Genomic DNA, 22,776 nt, shown 5'->3' with positions numbered 1-22,776 from the left:
TCTGAAGGATCTCAATGTTCTGAATGTACACGTTGTCACGGTTGGACGATGCCGCATGGCCCACAGCCGATGTCGCTCCGCCGTTGCCTCCAGTCATCAGCTGCAGAGGAGACCCACCCCTGCAGAGTCTTCACCATCCCGCCAGACCTCCTCCTTACTGACGACCAACGGTCAGTCGTCAGTAAAGGGTCACCTTTGTCCCCCTCCACCCACACATGGACGAATTCTGGTCACATTTGCACATTGTGCAGTTTTTCCTCCACCTCCGTGCTTACTTTTTTAACCGTGACCTAACCCTCCCTCTACTGACCCTTTCTCCCACCTACAACACAGTCCCTCCTCCTGAACACCACCCCAAGGCCTCCTACCCTCCCTTGACCTCTTCACCTTCAACTACCGTCAAGACATCAATCGCCACAACCTCTCCACCTCCCTCACCCACTCCAACCTCTCCCCCACAGAGTGTGCAGTCCTCCGCTCCAACCTCATTATAAAGCCAGCAGACAACGGAGGCACAGTTGTAGTATGGCGCACTGACCTTTACATCACCAAGGCCGGACGCAAACTCTCTGACACTTTCGCCTATCGCCCCCTTGATCATGAAACCAAACCATCATCTCCTAAACCATCCACAACCTCATCACCTCAGGTGACCTTCCACCCACAGACTCCAACGTCATCGTTCCCCAACCCCGCATTGCCCGCTTCTATCTCCTTCCCAAAGTCCATAAACCTGACCGAGCTGGTCGACACTGTCTCCACCTGTTCCTGCCCCACCGAACTTACCTCCACCTATCTCGACTCTATTTCCTGCCCCCTTGGTCCAGGAACTCCCTACCTACGTCTGTGACACCACCCACACCCTCCACCTCCTCCAGAACTTCCCATTCCCCAGTCCCAACACCATGGACGTCCAGTCCCTATACACCTGCATTCCCCATGCAAATGGCCTAAAGGCCCTCCACTTCTTCCTGTCCCGCAAACCCTACCAGTCCCCCCCCACTGACACCCTCATCCGCTTAGCCAAACTTGTCCTCACCCTCAACAACTTCTCTTTCAATTCCTCCCACTTCCTACAGACAAAGGGGGTGGCCATGAGTATTCGCATATGGGCCCAAGCTATGCCTGCCTCTTTGTAGGCTACATGGAACAATCCCTCTTCCGCACCTACACAGGCCCTAAACCCCACCTCCTCCTCCGTTACATTGATGACTGTAGCGGCGCTGCCTCATGCTCCTACGAGGGCTCGAACAGTTCATCCACTTCACCAACACCTTCCACTCCAACCATAGGTTCACCTGGACCATCTCCAATACCTCTCTCTCCTTCCTGGACCTTGTTTCCATCTCAGGCAACCACTTAGAAACCAATATCCATTTCAAGCCCACCAACTGCCATTGCTACCAAAAAACACTCCTCCCACCCACCTTCCTGCAAAAATGCCATCCCCTATTCCCAATTCCTTCGCCTCTGCTGCATCTGCTCCCAGGATGAGGCATTCCTCTCCCGTACAACTCAGATGTCGTTCTTCCAAGAACCGCAACTCCCCCCGCCTCAGTGGTCGACAGCACCCTTGACCGTGTCTCCCGCAGCTCATTCCCCACAATAACAACCACAACAGAATCCCCCTCGTCCTCGTGTACCACCCCACCAACCTCCAGATCCAACGCATCATCCTCCGGCACTTCCACCATTTGCAATCCGATCCCACCAAAGATATTTTTCCCTCCCCACCCTTATCTGCTTTCTGGCGGGAACGACTCTCTCCAGGAGTCCCTTGTCTGCTCCACACTCCCTTCCACCCCCAAGACACCCGGCACTCTTCCCTGCAACCGCAGGAAGAGCTACACCTGCCCGTACACCTCCCCCCTCACCCCCATCCCAGGCCCCAAGAAGACTTTCCGCATCAAGCAGATGCTCACCAGCATATCATCTAATGTGGTATACTGCATCCGCTGTTCCCGTTGTGGCCTCCTCTACATCGGGGAAACCAAGCGGAGGCTTTCGGACTGCTTTGCAGAACACCTATGCTCATTTCGCAATAAACGACTGCACCTCCTAGTCTCGAATCATTTCAACTCCCCCTCCCATTCCTCAGATAACATGTCCAACCCGTGCCTCCTGCAGTGCCACAACAATGCTACCTGAAGGTTGCAGGAACAGCAACTCATATTCCGCTTGGGAACCTTGCAGCCCAATGGTATCAATGTGGGCTTCATAAGCTTCAAAATCTCCCCTCCCTGTACCACATCCCAAAACCAGCCCAGCTCATCCTCTGATGCTGCTTGGCCTGCTGTGTTCATCCATCTCTACACCTTGTTTTCTCAGATTGTCCAGCATCTACATTTCCTACTATCTCTGAAACATGTTGAGGTTGGTTGGCTCAATAAGCTGGTTTCTTGTTTTGCAGACATTGTTGCCACGCTGGGTAACATGCCCAGTGCAGCGTCCGATGAAGTGTCGCTGTGTTTTCCCACCTGATTTTTAAACTCTGGAGTCCATTGAGATGGATTGCCTCACCTCTGAAACGGTGGTTCTCCTTATGCACGTGGATTGAGATGAGCGAGTCGGACCACCATTTCAACTGGGACAACACCAACAACATCCTGGGACAGGCTAAGGAAGAGACAGGCACGAGGATTTCTGGAAGCATGGCACTCCATGAAGCATGCTATTAATAAACACATTGAATTCGACCCCATACACACACCAGTACGAACGAAAACTGGAAGTGAGGCAATCCATCTCAATGGACACCAGAGTTTAAAAATCAGGTGGGAAAACACACTGATGCTTCATCAGAGGCTGCACTGAAGACGTTACGAAGCAAGGCAATGAAACGTCTGCAAAACAAGAAACCAGCTCGGCGAGCTAAGCAACGTCAACACCTACAACCCGAGCTACAAATCTACTTTAAAACCGTACAGAAACACATCTATGGATTTTTTTTTAATCAGTTATAGATTGTGAACATCTTTGCTTTTTCCTAGAGGCTTAGGTGAGCAGTAATCAACTGTACAAGTCCATCAGATGATGGGACAGACACAGAGTGTTTGGGGCAAGACTTTTGAGGATTCCAACCCAACAAAAAAAATGAAAGAATGTTGTAATTTGGCTTCAAGTCAGAATAATAAAATGACAGAGGAATTTGCAGGCGATGAATGCGTTTGCTGCGTTGTCATTCTTGATGGTAGTGGTCGTGGATTTAAAAGCACTGGCAAAAGGAGCCTTGGTGAGTTACTACAGTGAACCTTGTAAGTGGTACACACTACTGCTACTGTGCAAAAGCTGCGAAAGAAGTGAATGTTGAAGGGGATGAATGATGCGCCAATCCAGTGGCTGCTTTGTCCTGGATGGTGTCAAGCATTTTCAACATTGATAGAACTGCACTCATCCAGATAGGTGGAGAGAGTTTCATCACATTTCTTACTTTGGGGAGGCAGTTAGGGTGTTACTTGCCACAGAATTCCAGTCTCAGCTCTGGTCATGCGGCTACAGTATTTATGTGGCTGGTCCAGTTCGGTTTTTGGTCAATAGTCACCTCCAGGATGTCAAATGTGGAAGATTCAGCATGCCGTCTACACAACTAAGAACACATTTGATCAGTGAAACAGGTGAGACCCCATGGGCTGTCTCCTGAGCTTTTCTCATCCATATCATAGTTTCCCCTGCAGCTTTACACAATACTGGCTGGATTTTCAGATGCGACAACTTTGGAATAGAGTTGAATATGTAATTTTTAAAGTAAGTTAGAATCTTTGCCAGTAAAAGTGTGACTGAATTCCACTTACATAATGTTGGCTTTGTGCACAGCCGTTACTGTGCTTCTCTGGTTGTTCCTTGCATACTCAAATGCAAACTCCGCGATGCGTCTGCTGGCATCTTCTGTGATCAGCTTAATACTCTGCACCACCCCATCAACAATCTGCAAAGCGGGCAGACACAGCAAAACAAAGTTTACAACCTCCATAATCTTAATTCAGTTACTTGACTGTAGGGGATATGACACGCAGATTGCGTTTGGTGCAACATCCACGTAAATACAGTAGATATAAACATAGCAATCAAAAGCATTCCCACTTACGAGCCTACAGGATGTCAAGACTAATTTTGCTATTTCAGTGACCTTGCTTTTTCAACATTAGCATCCACCAGAAATCAAAAAAACTTTCTCACCTGTGGGGTTTCAGATGAGACAATGCACTTGACATGGCTACTGGGATATTTCAGGAGCTACCTGCATCTATACAGGAATAGGATATTCAATAATCTGCATTCAGAATTGGATATGCCCTTTGCACACTCAGTAAGGATAAACACCAGTAGGTGATGCCAAGAGCTGAAACATCAGGGGTAAGAACAGCTGTATCCTCAAGAGCTCCTTTTAATCAGAAACAGCTTTTGAAAAGGTTGGGGAGGGGGTGGCAGTTAAAGTTGCCAGACCAGACTATTAACCACTGAAACCTCTAACGTTCCACAGGGAGATAAGCTGACAAGCCCTACACACAACTCACGGACATCACTTCAGGGTGAGTGAGAATCAGACCTCCAATGCTTTGAAGCCACTCTCTGATACCTCTAGCAGTCGCTCTAAGCATGAGATTTTTGCCTGTCATTTTGGACCAAGTGGGTAGCTGTTTACAAACCTGACTGTCACTGCATCAGCTACAGTTAGCACACACTAGTCAGTGAATTACACGCACGAGTTGGCACTGATGACAATTCATTCAGACCTCTTCAACCCACTGGGATAAACAAAATGTCCCAAGTCCTTACAGGCAGAGCCAGACTAGTGAATTAACCCTGATAAATGATAATCCACATGTTAGTGCTGGAATTAAGGAACAACATGTAGAAATTCAGGATCAGCTTCTAACTTTCCTCAGCGTGTCTGGTTTTGCAGTTCTACTGACACGTTGCAACTGATACAATTGCCTCACAGGACAAGCAGCTTTGCACAATCCTTGTAAAAGCACATTTCACCACAATAGAGATTTGAACAACACCAGGAGCTAGTCTCAGGCTAGGGAAACTAGAAGGAAAAGAATAGCAGGAACTCCTGCAACTTTGTTCATATAAGAGATGGTATGACTAAGAGGTGGCATGAGTATGCGCTGCAGTGAGGATGGCAGGGAAGGAGCCAGATTGGTTCGAGAGCTCCAGTAGTCACCTGCATTTTGTTTATTCCACCGGCCCTTTGTTTCAAAATTAGGTGGTCATCCTTTGAGGACAGAGACATTCTCTTGTTCAAGACATTAGCGGCTATGATAAATTGGACAATGTTACTTACAGGGATGATGGTGAACAGGCAATAACTAAGTATTTAACATGCGCATGGAGCAGGTGCAACAATTGTTCATTCTCGTCTGGCAAAAGAAAAACCCATGAACGGTGGCCTGACCATGGCTAACAGGAGAACTTAGGCATTTTATTATGTCCAAGCAAGGGGCATACAAGTTTGCCAAAAAAAAAATGAAATGCAATAGACCTGAAGATTGGGACCGCTTCAGATTTCAGCAAACGAGGATAAAGGTATTGATTAAGACAAGGAAAGAGAATGTATCAGCGTAAGCTTGTTGGAAATGTACAAACCGATTGTAAAAGCTTCCATAGGTTTGGAAGAGAAGACAGGTTAAAACAAATGTGGGTCCCTTACAATCAGAAATAGGGGAAAATCCTAAACTCCATTATAGAAGACCACTGGAAAACTGACAGAATTGGACAGTCAACATAGAAAGGGAAATCACACTTGATATTCTACAATTTTTAAGGGTGTAACTCCAAGAGTTGACAAGGGAGCCAATGAATATGGTTTATTCAAACTTTCAGAAGGGTTTTTGATAATGTCCCACATGTAAAACTGAAGCGTATGGGATTGAGGTTAGCATACTGACAGAGAGATAACTGGGCCAAGAGGTTGGCTGCTTACAAACCTGACTGTTGCTGCATCAGCTACAGTTAGCACACACTAGTCAGTGAATTACACGCACGAGTTGGCACTGATGACAATTCATTGGCAGACAGGAAACAGTAGAAATGGACGGGTCATTTTCTGAATGGCAAGCAGTGACTACTAGAGTACTGCAGTGATTAGTGCTTTGACCTCAGGTATTCACAAAATATTAACAATTTAGATAGAAACATACTATACAGAAGAGGCCCTTTGGCCCATCAAGTCCGCACCACCAAAAATGTACTGCTACTTACACTAGTTCCAAAGCCTTGACTGATATGACATTTTACAAAGATAAGTGAACCAAATATAAAATCAAGTTCACATGACATAATGCTGGGTGGAAAGGTGAACTATGAAGATACAGAGATGCTTCAGTGCTATTTAGATAAGGAGTGAATGGGTAAATACATGGTAGATTAAGTATAATGTAGATAAATGAGAGATTATTCACTTTGGTAGCAAAAACAGAAGGGGGTTAGGTTGGGGTTGGGGAGTGAAACAACACCTGGATGTCTTTGTACACTAGTCACAAAGTAAACACGTAGGTATGGCAGGGAATGAAGGAGTCAAATGGTACAATAGCGAAGGTATTCAAGTACAGAAGTAGGGACATATTCTTGTAACTGCACAGAGACCCTGGTGAGACCATATCTGGAATATTGTGTGGAGTTTTGGTCTCCTTATCGGAGGAAGGATGCTCTGGCTATGGAGAGAATGCAACAAAGGTTTACAGGCTGATTCTTGGGATGGCAGGGCTGACGTCTGAAGCGAGACACTGGTTTGGTTATAACTACGTTCACAAGCGTTTAGAAGAACAAGGGGGAGCTCATAGGAAGCTATAAACATTCTGGACAGACTAGACAGGGTAAACAGAGAAAAGATGTTCCCAAATACCGGTGAGTCCAGAACCGGGGTCACAGTTTAAGGATACAGGGTTAGGATTGAGAGGAGGAGAAATTTCTTCACCCAGACAGTGATGAGTCTGTGCAACTCTCTAACAGAGAAAGAGGTTGAGGACAAAACAATCAATGTTTTCAAGAAGGCGGTACATGTAGTTGTTAGTGTCAAAGCAGTAAAACGATAAAGGGAGAAAGTGGAAACAGGGTACAGGGCTCAACGATCAAGTATGATCATACTGAATGGCACAGGAGGTTCAAAGAGCCAAATGGCCTACTCCTGCTCCTCACAGAATCCCCACAGCGTGGAAGCAGGCCAGTCAGCCCAAAAAGTCCTCAACCATCCAAACAGCATCCCACCCAGAACCATTCCCCTAACCTATCCCTATAAACCTGCAATTCCTGTGGCTAATGCACCTAATCAACACACCACGAGCAATTTAGGATGGCTAATTCACCCAACTTGCACATCTTTGGACTGTGGGAGGAAACCGGAGCACCCAGCGGAAACCCATGCAGACACGGTGATAACACGCGACACAGACAGTTGAACTGAGGCAGCAGAGCTAAGCATCTGAGCCACCGTGCCATTCCTATTTTTTATGTTTCTAAGTTCTGGGCTGACCTACAAGCAAAAACACACTGTCCAGGTTAACCGTGCCAAGATCATTCAATATTTCACACATTTAAATCAAGACACCTCTCAATTCTCAACTCCTATGGACACAAGCCTAGACTGTCCAACCTCTCTCAAAACAACCAATTCATTTTGGGTATCAATCTTGTAAACTTCCTCTGAATCACCTCCAATAAAAGTGGAAATAAAGTGAATGGTAGAGAGCCGAGTAGAGCTATCCATCGCGTAATGCTCTGCCAAGTTAGAATCGAGTGAAAGAGAAACTCTCCGGTTAGAAATCACATCTGACATAAAGCAAGTCAGTCTACTATGTGAGGCCAGTCAGATAATAAATTGTCAGAGTTTTCAGGGCAACATCTTCAGATTATTCCATTTCATGTGTTTCATTAATAACCTTCACAGCAAAAGCAACAAGTGGAACAGGCCATGATGACTGCGTAGTATTTAATTTTGTTTAAAATTCCTCTGGTAATGAATGTGTCCATTTAGCTTTTGGTAAGCCCTAAAAAACATTCAGACCTGGGCTGAAGACCAGCAGATAGGGTCAGGTGCCAGATTAAAACAAACTCAGGCAAGCGGTCTGTGTAACCATTAACAGCATCACCACTACCAAGTGGAAAATGTCAGCTTTCATTAGCTCATGTGATTGGTCATGTCACATTGTTACAACAAAACCAGGGTGGAAGCTGAACACTCAAACATAGCTTACCCCCGATCTCTCAAGACCTCACTGCCTTCCAGAATAAACTGATTCGGCAGATGATACATTACTTGCCAGGACAGGTCAGCCAGCACATTCGAGAAGCTTTCGCTGTATCCAGGATGGTTTGGCTGATTGAGATCTTGTGTCATCAGAGCACACTACAATTCACTGAAGTTACTGACAGTTTCTCTCTTGCTCTCCTGAGGCCACAAGCAGCAATAACAAGACAGTACAATCAGTTCCAATTTCAACTCTGTCCTGACTTGGGCATACATCAACCGTATTCCTTCACTGTTGCTGGATTAATATCACTTTATTAACACCATTCTCACATACAGAGTCACAGATCATTAAAAAAAACAGGCTCTTCGGCTGACCACATCTGTGCCAACCAACAAACACTAATCTACACTAATTCCACTCAGATGCATTTGGTCCATAGCTAACTATGCCTTGGCATTTTAGGTGCTCACCCAGATGCTTCTTAAATGAAGAGAGCGTACCTACCTCTGCTATCCTCTCACGAAGCACGTTGCTTATTTCTAACACTCTTTGGGTAAAAATTGTATCCCTCAGATCTTCTCTAAACCACTTAGTCCTCACATTAAACTTGAACCCTTTGGTCTTAGATATGTCTGCCATGGCGAAGAGATTCTCTACCCTGTCTATGCTTCTCAATCATATCCCTCCCCCGCAACTCTGCTCCAGGGAAAACCAACCCAGTCTATCCAATCTCTCCTCATAACTGGGATTTTCCATCCCAAGCAAAACCTAGCGAATCTCCTGTACACCCTCTCCAGTGCAATCAGACCTTCTGGTAGTTTGGCAAACAGAACTGCACACAGCATTCCCTCTGTGGCCCTACAAATGTTTTTATAAAGTTGTATTAAGCCTTCCTTGCTCCTATATTCTATGTCACTGCTGTGAAAGCAAGCATCCTGTATGCCTTTTTCACCAGCCTGTCTGCCTGTGCTGACCCCAGACATTGAGATCAGCATCACCATAAACTGCAGTTTAAGGTGGTTCATATTCTCAAAGCAACACGAGATAAACAATGACTATTGCCTTGCCAGCATCGTTCTCATTCCAAAATCAAATTTTAAAAATCACGGTATCGTTTACTATAAACAGGAACTCACCACGTGCTCTATGCCACTGTATTCTCCTTCTGTATTTTCTCTAATTGTAACAAGGTCCACTCCACTGTAGGGAGTCTTATAACCTTCGATTGATACACAGGGACGCACATTTGCGTAAAGGTCAAAGGTCTTGCGAAGTAGCAAATTCATTGAAGGATGCCCTGCTGCAACAGGAGTCTTCAAAGGCCCTGAAAGATTACAACATTTGTGACTGAGTCATTGCTGCAGTGAGTGTCACCAAGGAAAAACGGCAGACATGCCCCAGAACTCTGAAATGATAAAGAGATAAACGCACTCATTTGTTTTATCTGCCTTTTGGTTGAAACCTAAAAGTGCTGCTTCAGGAAACCTGCAGCAGACTGACTAAGGAAATACAAGTGCTCAGGAATAAAAACAGAAATTGCTGGAGAAACTCTGTAGGTCTGGCAGCATCTGTGGAGAGAAAACAGAGTTAATGTCTCAAAACAATGTCTCAAGAATACGTGTTCAGAATGTCACAGCAGAGGTGCTGCTCAGTGATAAGCAGCCAGTTTAAGATAGAAAGTGACAGCGTTACCATTCCTCACTCTGATATCAGAGTAAACCATGTTAAATAAATAATAACTCGTTGAATCAGAGGAGAAAATGCCAGTCATTTCTGACAGGGATTTAATGATGACAAACAGTCATTACTTAATATTCTCAACCAAGTGACTCAATCAGCATCAAATGATTTGCAGAATAAACCTGTTGCTCATGGTTTTGCTCTCCCGCTAGAAGAAAATCTGTTCTCTTCGGAACCGAACAACAGATTTTTCTGAACTGAAACCGTGAACCTTTTGTCCTGAAGTCAGAAGTAAACTGATTACTGTAATGTGTTTACATGTTATAAACACAACAGTATAAACATTTTATTCATTAACACAGGCAGTCTACCAGCCTACTGCAGTCACACACTTTCTTGTACCTGATGCATTCAGATCAGATCTGTTGGAAAAAAATTAAAGCGAAAAACTTCACAGAACTGGCCCATATCAATCTGTCTCTACTTTGAAATCAAAATTCAAAAGTATATTCACACACCTTTCAACGGAGACTAAAATGTTCACATTGCACAGACGTTATTTAAATCACAGTATGTGAAATGATCAGTATAAAGTTGGAGACAGGTACTGCAGTTCTGACTGACAGAAGACACCTTGTTCCTGTAACATACCGAGGAAATAGAAGTGCCAAAGATGGAAAAGTCTTCATGACAAGAAATCATGTAATCAGGACAACATTTATGACATGTACTGAAATGCAAATACTTCAATAGTAAATGGATGGAATTGTTAGACTCTGATTCTCAACCCCTCCACTGTCTCCAAATTTTAACTACCTGCTAGGTTTCTCGTCCTTAGAAGCAGAAACTTCCTCTGCTAAAAGGTTGGGATGACGGTGCCTTCAGTTTTGATGATGAACTCTGTTCTTAGCCACTGATTTCATCTCTTTAAAGCTGAATCAAATGGTTCCAACCCAAAGATGATATTCCAACCACAAATCTACATTATCACCAAAAGATTGCCTACTTGCACCTCTACAACACTGCCCATCTTCACGCTTAAGACAGTCAAGAGTCAGAAAGCACGGAAACAGACCCGTCGGTCCAACAAGCTCATGCCCATCATTATCCCAAACTAGACCCGCCTGCCTTGGCCCATATCCCTCCAAACATTTAATTGTCTACTTATCTAAATGTTTTTAAAGGCTGTAATTGTTCCCACATCCACTGGAAGTGCAATCCACACATGAACTAGTACGTAACAAAACTGTCCCCATGTCTTTTTAAATCTCCCTCCCCTCAGCTTAAAAATATGCCCTCTAGTCTTGAAATCCCCTGCTGTAGGGAAAACAGGCCTTCCATAATATTCTTCCTATAAACAGGACAACCAGAACTAGAAATAGTCCTCCAGAAGAGGACTCGCCACCAGTCTGTACGACTGCAACATAACACTCCAACTTCCATACTCAAAAGTCTCAGCAATGAAGGCAGCGCGTGAAACATTTAACCACCTTATCTACATATGATGCAAACTTCAAAGAATAATGTACCTGAACCACTAGATCTCTCTGTTCTAAACCCTACCCAAAGTCCTACTTTTAGTTGAACAAGTCCTAGCCTTGTTTGTTTTACCAAAATATTATACCTCACTTTCATTCAAATTAAACTCCAAGCCACTCTTCAGCCGAATGACCCAATTGATTAAGATCACTTTGTAATCTTAGATAACTTTCATCACTGGCATCATCCACAAACATTATCAAACATGCCTTCTATATTTTTTTTTAATCCAATGTGTGCTGGACGGTTTCCTGACACAGTATGTCAAAGGGCCGATAGGAGGGGAGGCCGCACTGAATGTGGTACTTGGTAATGAACCAGGCCAGTTGTTTGATTTAGTGGTAGGTGAGCACTTTGGAGAGAGTGACCATAATTCGGTTACCTTTAGTTTAGCGATGGAAAGGGATAGGAACATGCCACAGGGCAAGAGTTATAGATGGGGGGAGGGCAATTATAATGTGATTAGGCAAGACTTAGGAGGCATAGAATGGGTTAACAAAATGCAGAGGATGGGGACAATCGAAATGTGGAGCTGGTTTAAGGAACAGATATTGCGTGTCCTTGATAGGTATGTCCCTGTCAGGCAGGGAGGACGTGATAAGGTAAGGGAACTATGGTTTACTAAAGAAGTTGTATCTCTTGTTAAGCAGAAGAGGGAGGCTTGTGTGACAATGAGACCAGATGGTTCAGATGAGGTGATGGAGAGTTACAGATTAGCGAGGAAGGATTTAAAAGAGAGAGTTAAGAGCAACAAGGAGGGGACATGAGCAGACGTTAGCAGGTAGAATAAAGGAGAACCCCAAAGCTTTCGATAGGTATGTGAGGAATAAGAGGATGGCTAGGGTAGGAATGGGGCCAGTCAAAGACAGAAGTGGTAAGTTGTATGTGGACGCTGTGGAGATCGGAGAGGTGCTAAATGAATATTTCTCATCTGTTTTCACTCAGGAAAAGGACAATATTGTACAGGAGAAGACTGAGCTACGGGCAACTAGAATTGAAAGGACTGAGGTTAGTAAGGAGGAGGTGTTATCAATTATAGAAGGTGGGAAGGTAAATAAATCCCACGGGCTGGATGGGATTTTTCTGAGGATTCTCTGGGATGCTAGGGAGGTGGTGGTGGTGGAGTCTTTGGCCTTGATCTTTGAGTCATCCTTGTTTACAGGTTTAGTACCAGAGGACTGGAGGATTGCAAATGTTGTGCCCTTGTTCAAGAAGGGCAGTAGAGATGACCCAGGTAATTATAGACCTGTGGGCCTTACATCTGTTGTAGGAAAAGCTTTGGAAAGGATTATAAGAGATAGGATTTATAATCATCTAGCAAGCAACAATTTGATTGGAGACAGTCAACGTTGATTCGTCAAGGGCAGGTTGTGACTCACAAACCTCATTGAGTTTTTTGAGAAGGTGACCAAGCATGTGGATGAGAGAAGGGCAGTTGATGAGATGTACATGGACTTCAGTAAAGCCTTTGATAAGGTTCCACATGGTAGGCTACCGGAGAAAATATGGAGGCACGGGGTTGAGGGAGATTTTGCAGTATGGATTAGAAACTGGCTTTCTAGAAGAAGGCAACGAGTGGCAGTTGATGGAAAATATTCAGCCTGGAGTCCGGTTACTAGTGGTGTGCCTCAAGAATCTGTTTTGGGACCACTGCTGTTTGTCATTTTTATAAATGACTGGGACGCAGGCATACGTGGATGGGGTTAGGAAGTTTGCAGATGACACTAAAGTCGGTGGAGTGGTGGACAGTGTGGAAGAATGTTGCAGGTTGCAGGGAGACTTGGGTAAACTGCAGAATTAGGCTGAAAGGTGGCAAATGGAGTTCGATGCTGATAAATGCGAGGTGATTCACTTTGGGAAGAATAATAGGAAGGCAGAATACTGGGTCAATGGAAAGATTCTTGGTAGTGTGGATGTGCAGAGGGATCTTGGTGTCTATGTACATAGATCCCTGAAAGTTGCCACACAGGTTGATAGTGCTGTTAAGGCGGTTTACGGTGTGTTAGGTTTTACTGGTAGAGCAATTGAGGTCTGGAGCCATGATGTCATGCTGCAATTGTACAAAACGCTAGTGCGGCCTCAGTTGGAATATTGCATGCAGTTCTGGTCAGCACATTACAGGAAGGATGTGGAAGCATTGGAAAACGTGCAAAGGAGATTTACCAGGATGCTGCCTGGTCTGGAGTGAAGGCCTTATGAAGAATGGCCGAGGGACTTGGGTCTGTTCTCATTGGAGAGAAGGTGGCTAAGAGGGGATTTAATACAGACATACAAGATGATCAGAGGATTAGATAGGGTGGATAGTGAGTTTTTTTTCCTGAGGATGATGATGTCAGCTTGTACGAGGGGGCATAGCTACAAATTGAGGGGTGATAGATTTAAGACAGATGTCAGAGGCAGGTTCTTTACTCAGAGTGTTTAGGGCATGGAATGACCTGTCTGCCAATGTAGTTAACGCAGCCACATTAGGGGCATTTAAACAGTCCTTGGATAAGCATATGGATGATGATGGGATAGTGTAGGGGGATGGGCTTAGATTAGTTCACAGGTTGGCGCAACATCGAGGGCCAAAGGGCCTGTTCTGCGCTGTACTGTTCTATATTCTCGTTTAAGTCATTTATATGAATGACAAACAAAAGTGGGCCCAGCACCAATCCCTATGAAACTTCGCTAGTCACAGGCCTCCAGTCAAAAAGACCTTCTACCATCACCCAAAATGTCAGCTTTCCCCCTCCTCTCATGCTGTCTGTCTGCCGTGTTTCTCCAGTTCCACACTTTGTTACCTCTACCATCACTATCTCCTGCTGTTAAGCCAATTTTGTATCCAACTGACAAGCTGACCCTGAATCTCATGTGATCTAACTTTTCTAATTAGTCTACCCTGTAGGACCTTGTCAAAGGCTTTCCTAAAGTCCAAGTAAACAATGCCTACCACCCTGCCCTCAATCTTCTTGGTACTTCCTCATAAAAAACTCAATCAAGTTTGTCAGATATGATTTCCCTCGCACAAAACCATGCTGACGATCCCTTCCATTCCTTGTCTCTCCAAATGCATAGAAATCCTATCTTTCAGAATCACTTCCAACAATTTGCTTATTGCTGAAGTAAGACCAGTGGGTTTACAGTTGCCAGGCTTCTCCTTCTATCTCTTTAAAGGAAAGAACTACATTACCCACTCTCCAGTCATCCGGCACCTCACCCATAGTGACAGATGATACAAATATTTCCATACGGGGCCCCACAATTTCTTTCCTAACTTTCCACAAAGTTCTGCGAGATACTAGATCAGGTCTTGGAGATTTATCCACCTTTATATTTTCTAAGACCTCCAGCACCTTCTGTTCTGTAATGTAAACTGTTTAAGACATGAATGTTATTTCCCTGAGTTTGCTAGCCATTTCTTTCTCCACAGTAAAAACTGATGCAAAATATTCATTTAATATCTCTCCCAACCCTGAGGTTCAACACAAATACAACCTCTCTGATCTCTGGTTGGAATCTTGTTCTTAAATGTATTTGCTGCAGCTCTCATCTATGTCTTTGTGACCCCTGACCACTTTAATGCTTGCTTGGTTAACCTTCCATATTCTATCCTTTGTAAACTTAAGGTTATTCAAAATATAGCCCACACTGTTAATCACACCAAGCCCTAATCACTTATCACCCCAGCTCTCACTGAATCTACAACAGCCTGACAGGCTTAAGTTGCCATCACCTTCTCTAAGCACAAGGAAAGTAGGACATGTCCTTTCTCCACATTAGCAATAAGCCACAGTATTCCAAATGGTTAGCCAGCACAGGCATCAAACACCAGCCGTGGTTTCGCACTAGCACCTACTATGCACCTTTCAATCCGATCTTGTTGGCATTCATGGATTCTGTGGCCTCTGGAGGAATGATCCATTGCCCGCTGGATGCTTGGATGGCTGCAACTGTCCTCTCCTCCCAACGAATGGGAACCTTCAAAAACAAAACCAAGGAATTTCTGAGTGCGGGCTGTTTTCATTCTGTTACCATAGTGGCAGCATTTTAAATTTCTCCTCATTGCCTCAACTGCACTCAGCAGTGAATGAGGTAACTGAGGTAGCTCACAACTGCAATGGGCATTACCATACTAAATATCACAGGCTGGTTTTAGCACCAATGACATCTCCCACTATTTTAAAGAGGCAATAATGGAAACCCCAATAAAATTATCAAACTGTTAGTCTTTCAAATTGTCACACAGCTATTAATCCCACTTTATCAATGGAATTCCTATCAGATTACACACACACTTATTTAGCAAGTTGCACAAAGTCTAAGCTGAGGAGCTATGGTCACTCCATGAACTGAGGGGCAGGAATTTGCTCCATTCCAAAGTATAAATTATGTACGTTGGAGGTTGGATGGGATTGTAGGTTAATTTATTTCAAGCATACATCTTCTGATTACAAGGCACTGCACAATATCAAAGTCTCAAGCATGTTGCTGGCACCAAAGTACATGAAACAATACTAAATTTAAAGATTCTGCTTAGGTAGACTGTGTGGAGAAAAGGACTGGAATATGTTGTGCTTGTACTGTGGGAAATCATTTTCCTGAAATAACTGACAAATAGAAAGAACAAGAAATTGGAATAAGAACAGAAAACATGGGAAAGCAGAGCAGGCCACCCAGTACACGTGGTATATTTGATGTTTCGGTATTAAAAATGTTCATTTCAGTCTTGAATATATGCCAATTTATAACCTTAAAATTAAAACCATTTCATAAAAACAATTTAAATTCAAAATCTGCACTGCACAATCACTTAAAAGGCATTTACTTCCGCAGCATCAAAAATCTTCACTACAGCTTCAGATATCTCCGGGCCAATGCCATCACCTGGGATCAATGTCACTGTCCGTGCCTGAATAGGAACAGTAATTTACAGATTAACAGTCTGGTGAGCACTCAATCCTGTTGAAAAATACAATTTTAAATCTGAAGTCCTATTTACATTGATTATATAATATGACAGAATCCAGAGTATTACAGCAGGGTCATGATCTTTCAGCCCATTGTGCCTATACAGCTTATTATCATTTGATATTCCAATTACCATCGCCTGTAGCCTAAAAATTCTTTGAACAAGAGTGTTTCCAATTACCTGGAACATGTATATATTTCTGAGTACTATCCATAACAACTGCTCTTGTATCAGGAACTGAAAGCAGACACAGCATCAATAAATTCCGAGCACTGTAGCTAAATGATCCAATCCCATCTGTAGAGACACAAGGGACATTTCAGATATCCAGCTACAGTGTGCTCTGCAGCCATGCTTTTTGTGAACATTCAGAACCAGCCAGTTTGTTCACAATCCCTTCACCATATAAAGTGAGTTTCAAAGCCTATCCACATCCCTTCACTTCATAATAAAATAAACTGCTGTGGATACTGGGAAAAAAAAATTGCTGGCAAAATTCAGTAGGTCTGGCAGCACCTGTGGGAAGAAGCAGAGTAAATGTTTTGAGTTGTGACAGATGCTGTCAGACCTGCTGTGTTTCACCAGCAATTTCTATATTTGTTTCAGATCCCTTTATTTCATAACTGTTTATCACAGGATGTACTACACCCGGAGGCAGACAAAGTCATACATCATTCCTAACAAATACTTCTAATGGCCATGCTTGCAGTCTAACAAATACCATTATTGCTTTGGGCATTCCCATGGATATCAGGCATCCAACATCTCCATGTTACATCTTTTTACTTGTAAATTCAATGACTTTAAGCAAAGACTTAAAACCCAGTACAAGGCCTGCACTATCTTACCAGATCAGCAATTACCAAACATAATGTCCTTGAAAAGTCACCTGTAGAGCAGAAAGAGTATCTTATCTAAAAGCAGCGGTCAAAATGTTAGCTTGCTTCTTCAGGGGTTAGCTTCATAGCAGGGGGAGGCGATGGCCTAGCGGTATTATCGCTGGACTGTTAATCCAGAGATCCAGACAATGTTCTGGGGGCCCGGGTTCGAATCCCACCACGGCTGATGGTGGATTTGAATTCAACAAATATCTGGAATTGACAGTCTAACGACGACTGTGAATCCATTGTCAATTGTTGGAAAAATCTATCTGGTTCACTAATGTCCTTTAAGGAAAGAAACTGCCATCCTTATCTGGTCTGGCCTACATGTGACTCCAGACCCACAGCAATGTGGTTGATTCATTAACTGCCCTCTGACCATTTAGAGATGGGCAATAAATGCTGCCTAACAAGCTCCTAACTAGTGACACCCTCATCCCGTAAACAAGTAAGATGTGCGTGTGCGGACGACAGGGGGTGAGAAACAGACAGTGGGTGGGCGGGATGAGGGGTCAGGAACAGCCAGCAGGGGTGAGGGTGATGGACGGTTGGCCTGCAAAAGGAACAACTGGTCATTGGAAGGGGGATGGGGACGGTGGGCAGAGACAGCTGGATGAACTTCGGATCATTCGGGAGGCAGAGTCCGTGATAGATAAGAGTTAGAGGGAAGTACTTCTAAGCACGAAGAAAGCTGGGTAACTGTCAGAAGGCGGGAAAAACATCAGTGCAGGGATCCCCTGCGGTCATTCCCCTGAAAAACAAGGATACCGTTTTGGATACTGTTGGGGGGGTGGGGGGGAACAACTTACCAGGGGCATGCAGAAGGGTGCAGATTTCTGGCACAGAGTCTGTCTCTCTTCCACAGAAGGGAAGGCGGGATAGGAGGAGTGTTAGTCATTGGGGACTCAATAGTTAGAGGGACAGATAGAAGGTTTGTTGGGAACGAAAGAGACTCACGGTTGGTGTGTTGCCACCCAGGTGCCAGGATCTGTGATGTCTCGGATCGTGTCTTTGGAGTCCTGAAGGGAGATAGTAACCAGTCCCAAGTCGTGGTCCACATAGGTACCAACGACATAGGTAGAAAGAGGGATAGAGCTGTCAGGCAGGATTTCAGGGAGCTAGGATGGAAGCTGAGAGCTAGAACAAACAGAGTTGTCATCTCTGGTTTGTTCCCCGTGCCATGTGATAGTGAGGCAAAGAACAGGAGAGATTTCAGCTGAATACGCGGCTGCAGGGATGGTGCAGGAGGGAGGGCTTCAGGTACATGGACAATTGGGGCTCATTCTGGGGAAGGTGAGACCTCTACAAACAGGACAGTCTCCACTTGAACCAGTGGGGTACTAATATCCTGGGTGGGAAGTTTGCTAGTGCTATTTGGGTGGATTTAAACTAGCGCAGCAGGGGGATGGGAAACTGTGGTGTAGTTCCAGTATACAGGAGGATGAAAGTAGTGAGGACATGGACAGGATTTCACTGTCACAGGAGTGTGCTGGCAGACAGCAAGCTGGTTTGAAGTGTGTCTACTTCAACGCCAGGAGTATCCAGGATAATGTAGGTGAGCTTGCAGCATGGATAGGTATCTGGGAATTTGATGTTGTGGCCATTTTGGAGACATGGATAGAGCAGGGTCAGGAATGGATGTTGCAGGTTCCAAGGTTTAGATCTTTCATTAAGATCAGGGAAGGTGGTAAAAGAGGGGGAGGTGTGGCTTTGTTAGTCAAGGACAGTATAACGGTGGTTGACGAGGACTCGTCTACTGAGGTGGTATGGGCTGAGGTCAGAAACAAGAGAGGACAGGTCACACTGCTGGGAGTTTTTTTTCATAGGCCTCCACAAAGTTCCAGGGATGTGGAGGAGAGGATTGGCAAAACAATTCTGAGCAGGAGTGAAAGAAACAGGGTGGCCATTATGGGAGACTTGAACTTACCCAACATTGACTGGAAATGCTATAACTCTAGTACGTCAGATGAATCAGTTTTGTCCAACGTGTGCAGGAGGGTTTCCTCACACAGTATGTCAAAGGGCCGACAAGAGGGGAGGCCGCATTGGATCTAGTACTTGGTAAAGAACCAGGGCAGGTGTTTGATTTAGTGGTACGAGAACACTTTGGAGAGTGACCATAATTCGGTTACCTTTAGTTTAGCAATGCAAAGGGATAGGAACATGTCACAGGGCAAGAGTTATGGATGGGGGAAGGGCAATTATAATGCAATTAGGCAAGACTTAGGAGGCATAGAATGGGTTAGCAAAATGCAGGGTATGGGGACAATCGAAATGTGGAGCTGGTTTAAGGAACAGATATTGCGTGTCCTTGATAGGTATGTCCCTGTCAGGCAGGGAGGACGTGATAAGGTAAGAGAACTGTGGTTTACTAAAGAAATTGTATCTCTTGTTAGGCGGAAGAGGGAGGCTTACGTGACAATGAGACGAGATGGTTCAGATGAGGCGATGGAGAGTCACAGATTAGCTAGGAAGGATTTAAAGAGACACTTAAGAAAAGCAAGGAGGGGACATGAGCAGACGTTAGCAGGTAGAATAAAGGAGAACCCCAAAGCTTTCGTTCGGTATGTGAGGAATAAGAGGATGACTAGGGTAGGAATAGGGCCAGTCAAAGACAGAAGTGGGAAGTTGCGTGTGGACCTTGTGGAGATCGGAGAGGTGCTAAATGAATATTTCTCATCTGTTTTCACTCAGGAAAAGGACAATATTGTACAGAAGACTGAGTTACGGGTTATTAGAATTGAAAGGATTGAGGTTAGTAAGGAGGTAGTGTTATCAATTCTAGAAGGTGTGAAGAAAGATAAATCCCCTGGGCCAGATGGAATTTTTCTGAGGATTCTCTGGGAAACTAGGGAGGAGATGGCAGAGCCTTTGGCCTTGATCTTTGAGTCATCCTTGTCTACAGGTTTAGTACCAGAGGACTGGAGGATTGCAAATGTTGTGCCCTACTTCAAGAAGGGCAGTAGGGATGACCCAGGTAATTATAGACCTGTGGGCCTTATATCTGTTGTAGGAAAGGTTTTGGAAATGATTATAAGAGATAGGATTTATAATCATCTAGCAAGGAACAATTTGATTGGAGATAGTCAACATGGATTCATCAAGGGCAAGTTGTGTCTCACAAACCTCATTGAGTTTTTTGAGAAGGTGGCCAAGCATGTGGATGAGGGAAGGACAGTTGATGTAGTGCACATGGACTTCAGTAAAGCCTTTGATAAGGTCCCACACAGTAGGCTACTGGAGAAAATACAGAGGCACGGGATTGAGGGAGATTTTGCAGTTTGGATTAGAAACTGCCTTTCTGTAAGAAGGCAACGAGTGGTGGTTGATGGAAAATATTCAGCCTGAAGTCCGGTTACTAGTGGTGTGCCTCAAGGATCTGTTTTGGGACCACTGCTGTTTGTCATTTGACGCAGGCATAGCTGGATGGGTTAGTAAGTTTGCTAAAGTTGGTGGAGCAGTGGACAGTGTGGAAGAATGTTGCAGGTTGCAGGGAGACTTGGAAAAACTGCAGAATTGGGCTGAAAGGTGGCAAATGGAGTTTAATACAGATAAACGTGAGGTGATTCACTTTGGGAAGAATAATAGGAAGGCAGAATACTGGGTCAATGGAAAGATTCTTGGTAGTGTGGATGTGCAGAGGGATCTTGGTGTCCATGTACATAGATCCCTGAAAGTTGCTACCCAGGTTGATAGTGCTGTTAAGGCGGCTTACGGTGTGTTAGGTTTTATTGGTAGAGGGATTGAGTTCCAGAGCCGTGATGTCATGCTGCAACTGTATAAAACGCAAATGCAGTCTCACTTGGGCTACTGCATGCAGTTCCGATCGCCAAATTACAGGAAGAAGGATGTGGAAGCATTGGAAAAGGTGCAGAGGAGATTTGCCAGGATGTTGCCTGGTCTGGAGCGAAGGTCTTATGAAGAAAGGCTGAGGGACCTGGGTCTGTTCTCATTGGAGAGAAGGTGGCTAAGAGGTGATTTAAGAGATATACAAGATGATCAGAGGATTAGATAGGGTGGACAGTGAGAGTCTTTTTCCTAGGATGATGACATCAGCTTGTATGAGGGGGCATAGCTAGAAATTGAGGGGGGGGATAGATTTAAGACAGCTGTTAGAGGCAGGTTCTTTGCCCAGAGAGTGGTAAGGGATGCCCTGCCTGCCAATGTAGTTAACTCAGCCACATTCGGGGCATTTAAACAGTCCTTGGATAAGCATACGGATGATGGTGGGATAGTGTAGGGGGAGAGGCTTAGATTAGATCATAGGTTAGCACAACATCGAGTGCCGAAGTGCCTGTTCTGCACTGTATTGTTCTATGTTCTATGGGTGAATTTTTCTTAAATCATTTACTGGATGAGGGTATTGCTGTCCAGGCAGCATTTGTTGCCCATCCCTAATTACCCAGACGGCAGTTTAGAGTCAACACTAGATTCACACACAGGTGAAAACAGGTCAGGATGGCTGTGACTTTCCTTCTCGAAGGGACATTGGTGAACCAGATGGTTTTGCCGATTCACAGTCATCACTAGACTCAATTTCAAATATTTATCGAATTTAGATTCGGATTTGAACCCAGGTCCTCAGTACACCATCCACGTCTATGGATCAATGCCCATGGGAACGTGGGATGCGGGGGACGGGGACGGCGATGTGGAATGCGGGGGATAGGGATGAGGATGAGGGGCATGGGGGATGTGGATGCGGGTTGGGTCAGGTACGTGGGGGAGCGGGGTGGCAGGTTCAGTGGACTCTCCGTCCCTAGGGTACTCACCTCCGACAAGCTCCTGGAAACCGTGCTCCGGCTCCTCCCCGCTCCGAGTAGCCGCTGTACCTGAGGGGTTCACAACGGAGGGAAGGGAAGGTCAGCGCAGCTCCAGTGGGACCGACAGCCCTTCCCAAATCACCCGCCATCTCCCTCAGTCACAGGCCGCAGCTTCCTTTCCGCCCGCCCCAGGCCCATCTGAATCAGCCTCAGGCTCCTTCCCCCCGGGCCTCACGCAAGATGCCTCGCCCCCGCAGTCCTCTCACCGGTTCCCCCAGATGCCCTTACCGCACTCCGCCACACTGTCAATGCCGCTGCCATGTTAACTCTGCAGAACCGGAGCTCACAGCCCTGCCTTCCGTTCACACCCGTCACCAAATCAGAGCCCGCCCGCTGAGCAATTCCCGCCTCCTCTAATAGCCACTGGTTGCAGCGTCAGTCAATCAATACCGGAATTTTCTACCGCGTACGCATTCTGAATTTCTATAGGTTGCAAAATCTGTCAATCGCCTAGACCCGCCGCACTCGCCACAACCGTGGTCCGCCATCTGCCAATCACTGTGACACGCCCCCACTAGATCACATGACCCATCGCTGCCAATGATAAGGGCCCGCTCCCATTCGATCACCATAACCCGCCCACTGCCTGGGATCAGGACTCGCCCATCTCCGTCATCATGGCCCGCCCCCTGTCAATCAAGATTGTCTTGGCCCCAGACAATTGGAGGAGTAGCCACTCGGCCCATCAAGCCCGCTCCGCAGTTTAG

General features: G+C 45.2%; 1 protein-coding gene across 1 annotated transcript in view; it reads right to left on the bottom strand.

Moving 5' to 3' along the window:
• The window catches only part of idh3a (isocitrate dehydrogenase (NAD(+)) 3 catalytic subunit alpha), a 50,276-nt gene extending 27,866 nt beyond the window's left edge, over window positions 1-22,410 (bottom strand). Inside the window, exons 1-6 of the mRNA XM_048520935.2 lie at window positions 22,298-22,410; window positions 22,019-22,078; window positions 16,222-16,305; window positions 15,260-15,374; window positions 9,332-9,519; window positions 3,792-3,925 (exon numbers count right to left, since the gene is read on the bottom strand). Coding sequence (XP_048376892.1) covers window positions 3,792-3,925; window positions 9,332-9,519; window positions 15,260-15,374; window positions 16,222-16,305; window positions 22,019-22,078; window positions 22,298-22,330 — 614 coding nt within the window. The 5' untranslated portion in view covers window positions 22,331-22,410. The remainder of the gene's footprint in view (window positions 1-3,791; window positions 3,926-9,331; window positions 9,520-15,259; window positions 15,375-16,221; window positions 16,306-22,018; window positions 22,079-22,297) is intronic.
• Between the last annotated feature and the right edge of the window lie 366 nt (window positions 22,411-22,776).

This window comes from Stegostoma tigrinum, chromosome 36 (genome assembly GCF_030684315.1).
Source record: "Stegostoma tigrinum isolate sSteTig4 chromosome 36, sSteTig4.hap1, whole genome shotgun sequence".
NCBI lineage: Eukaryota > Metazoa > Chordata > Chondrichthyes > Orectolobiformes > Stegostomatidae > Stegostoma > Stegostoma tigrinum.
This window is presented reverse-complemented; position numbering and strand designations above follow the sequence as displayed.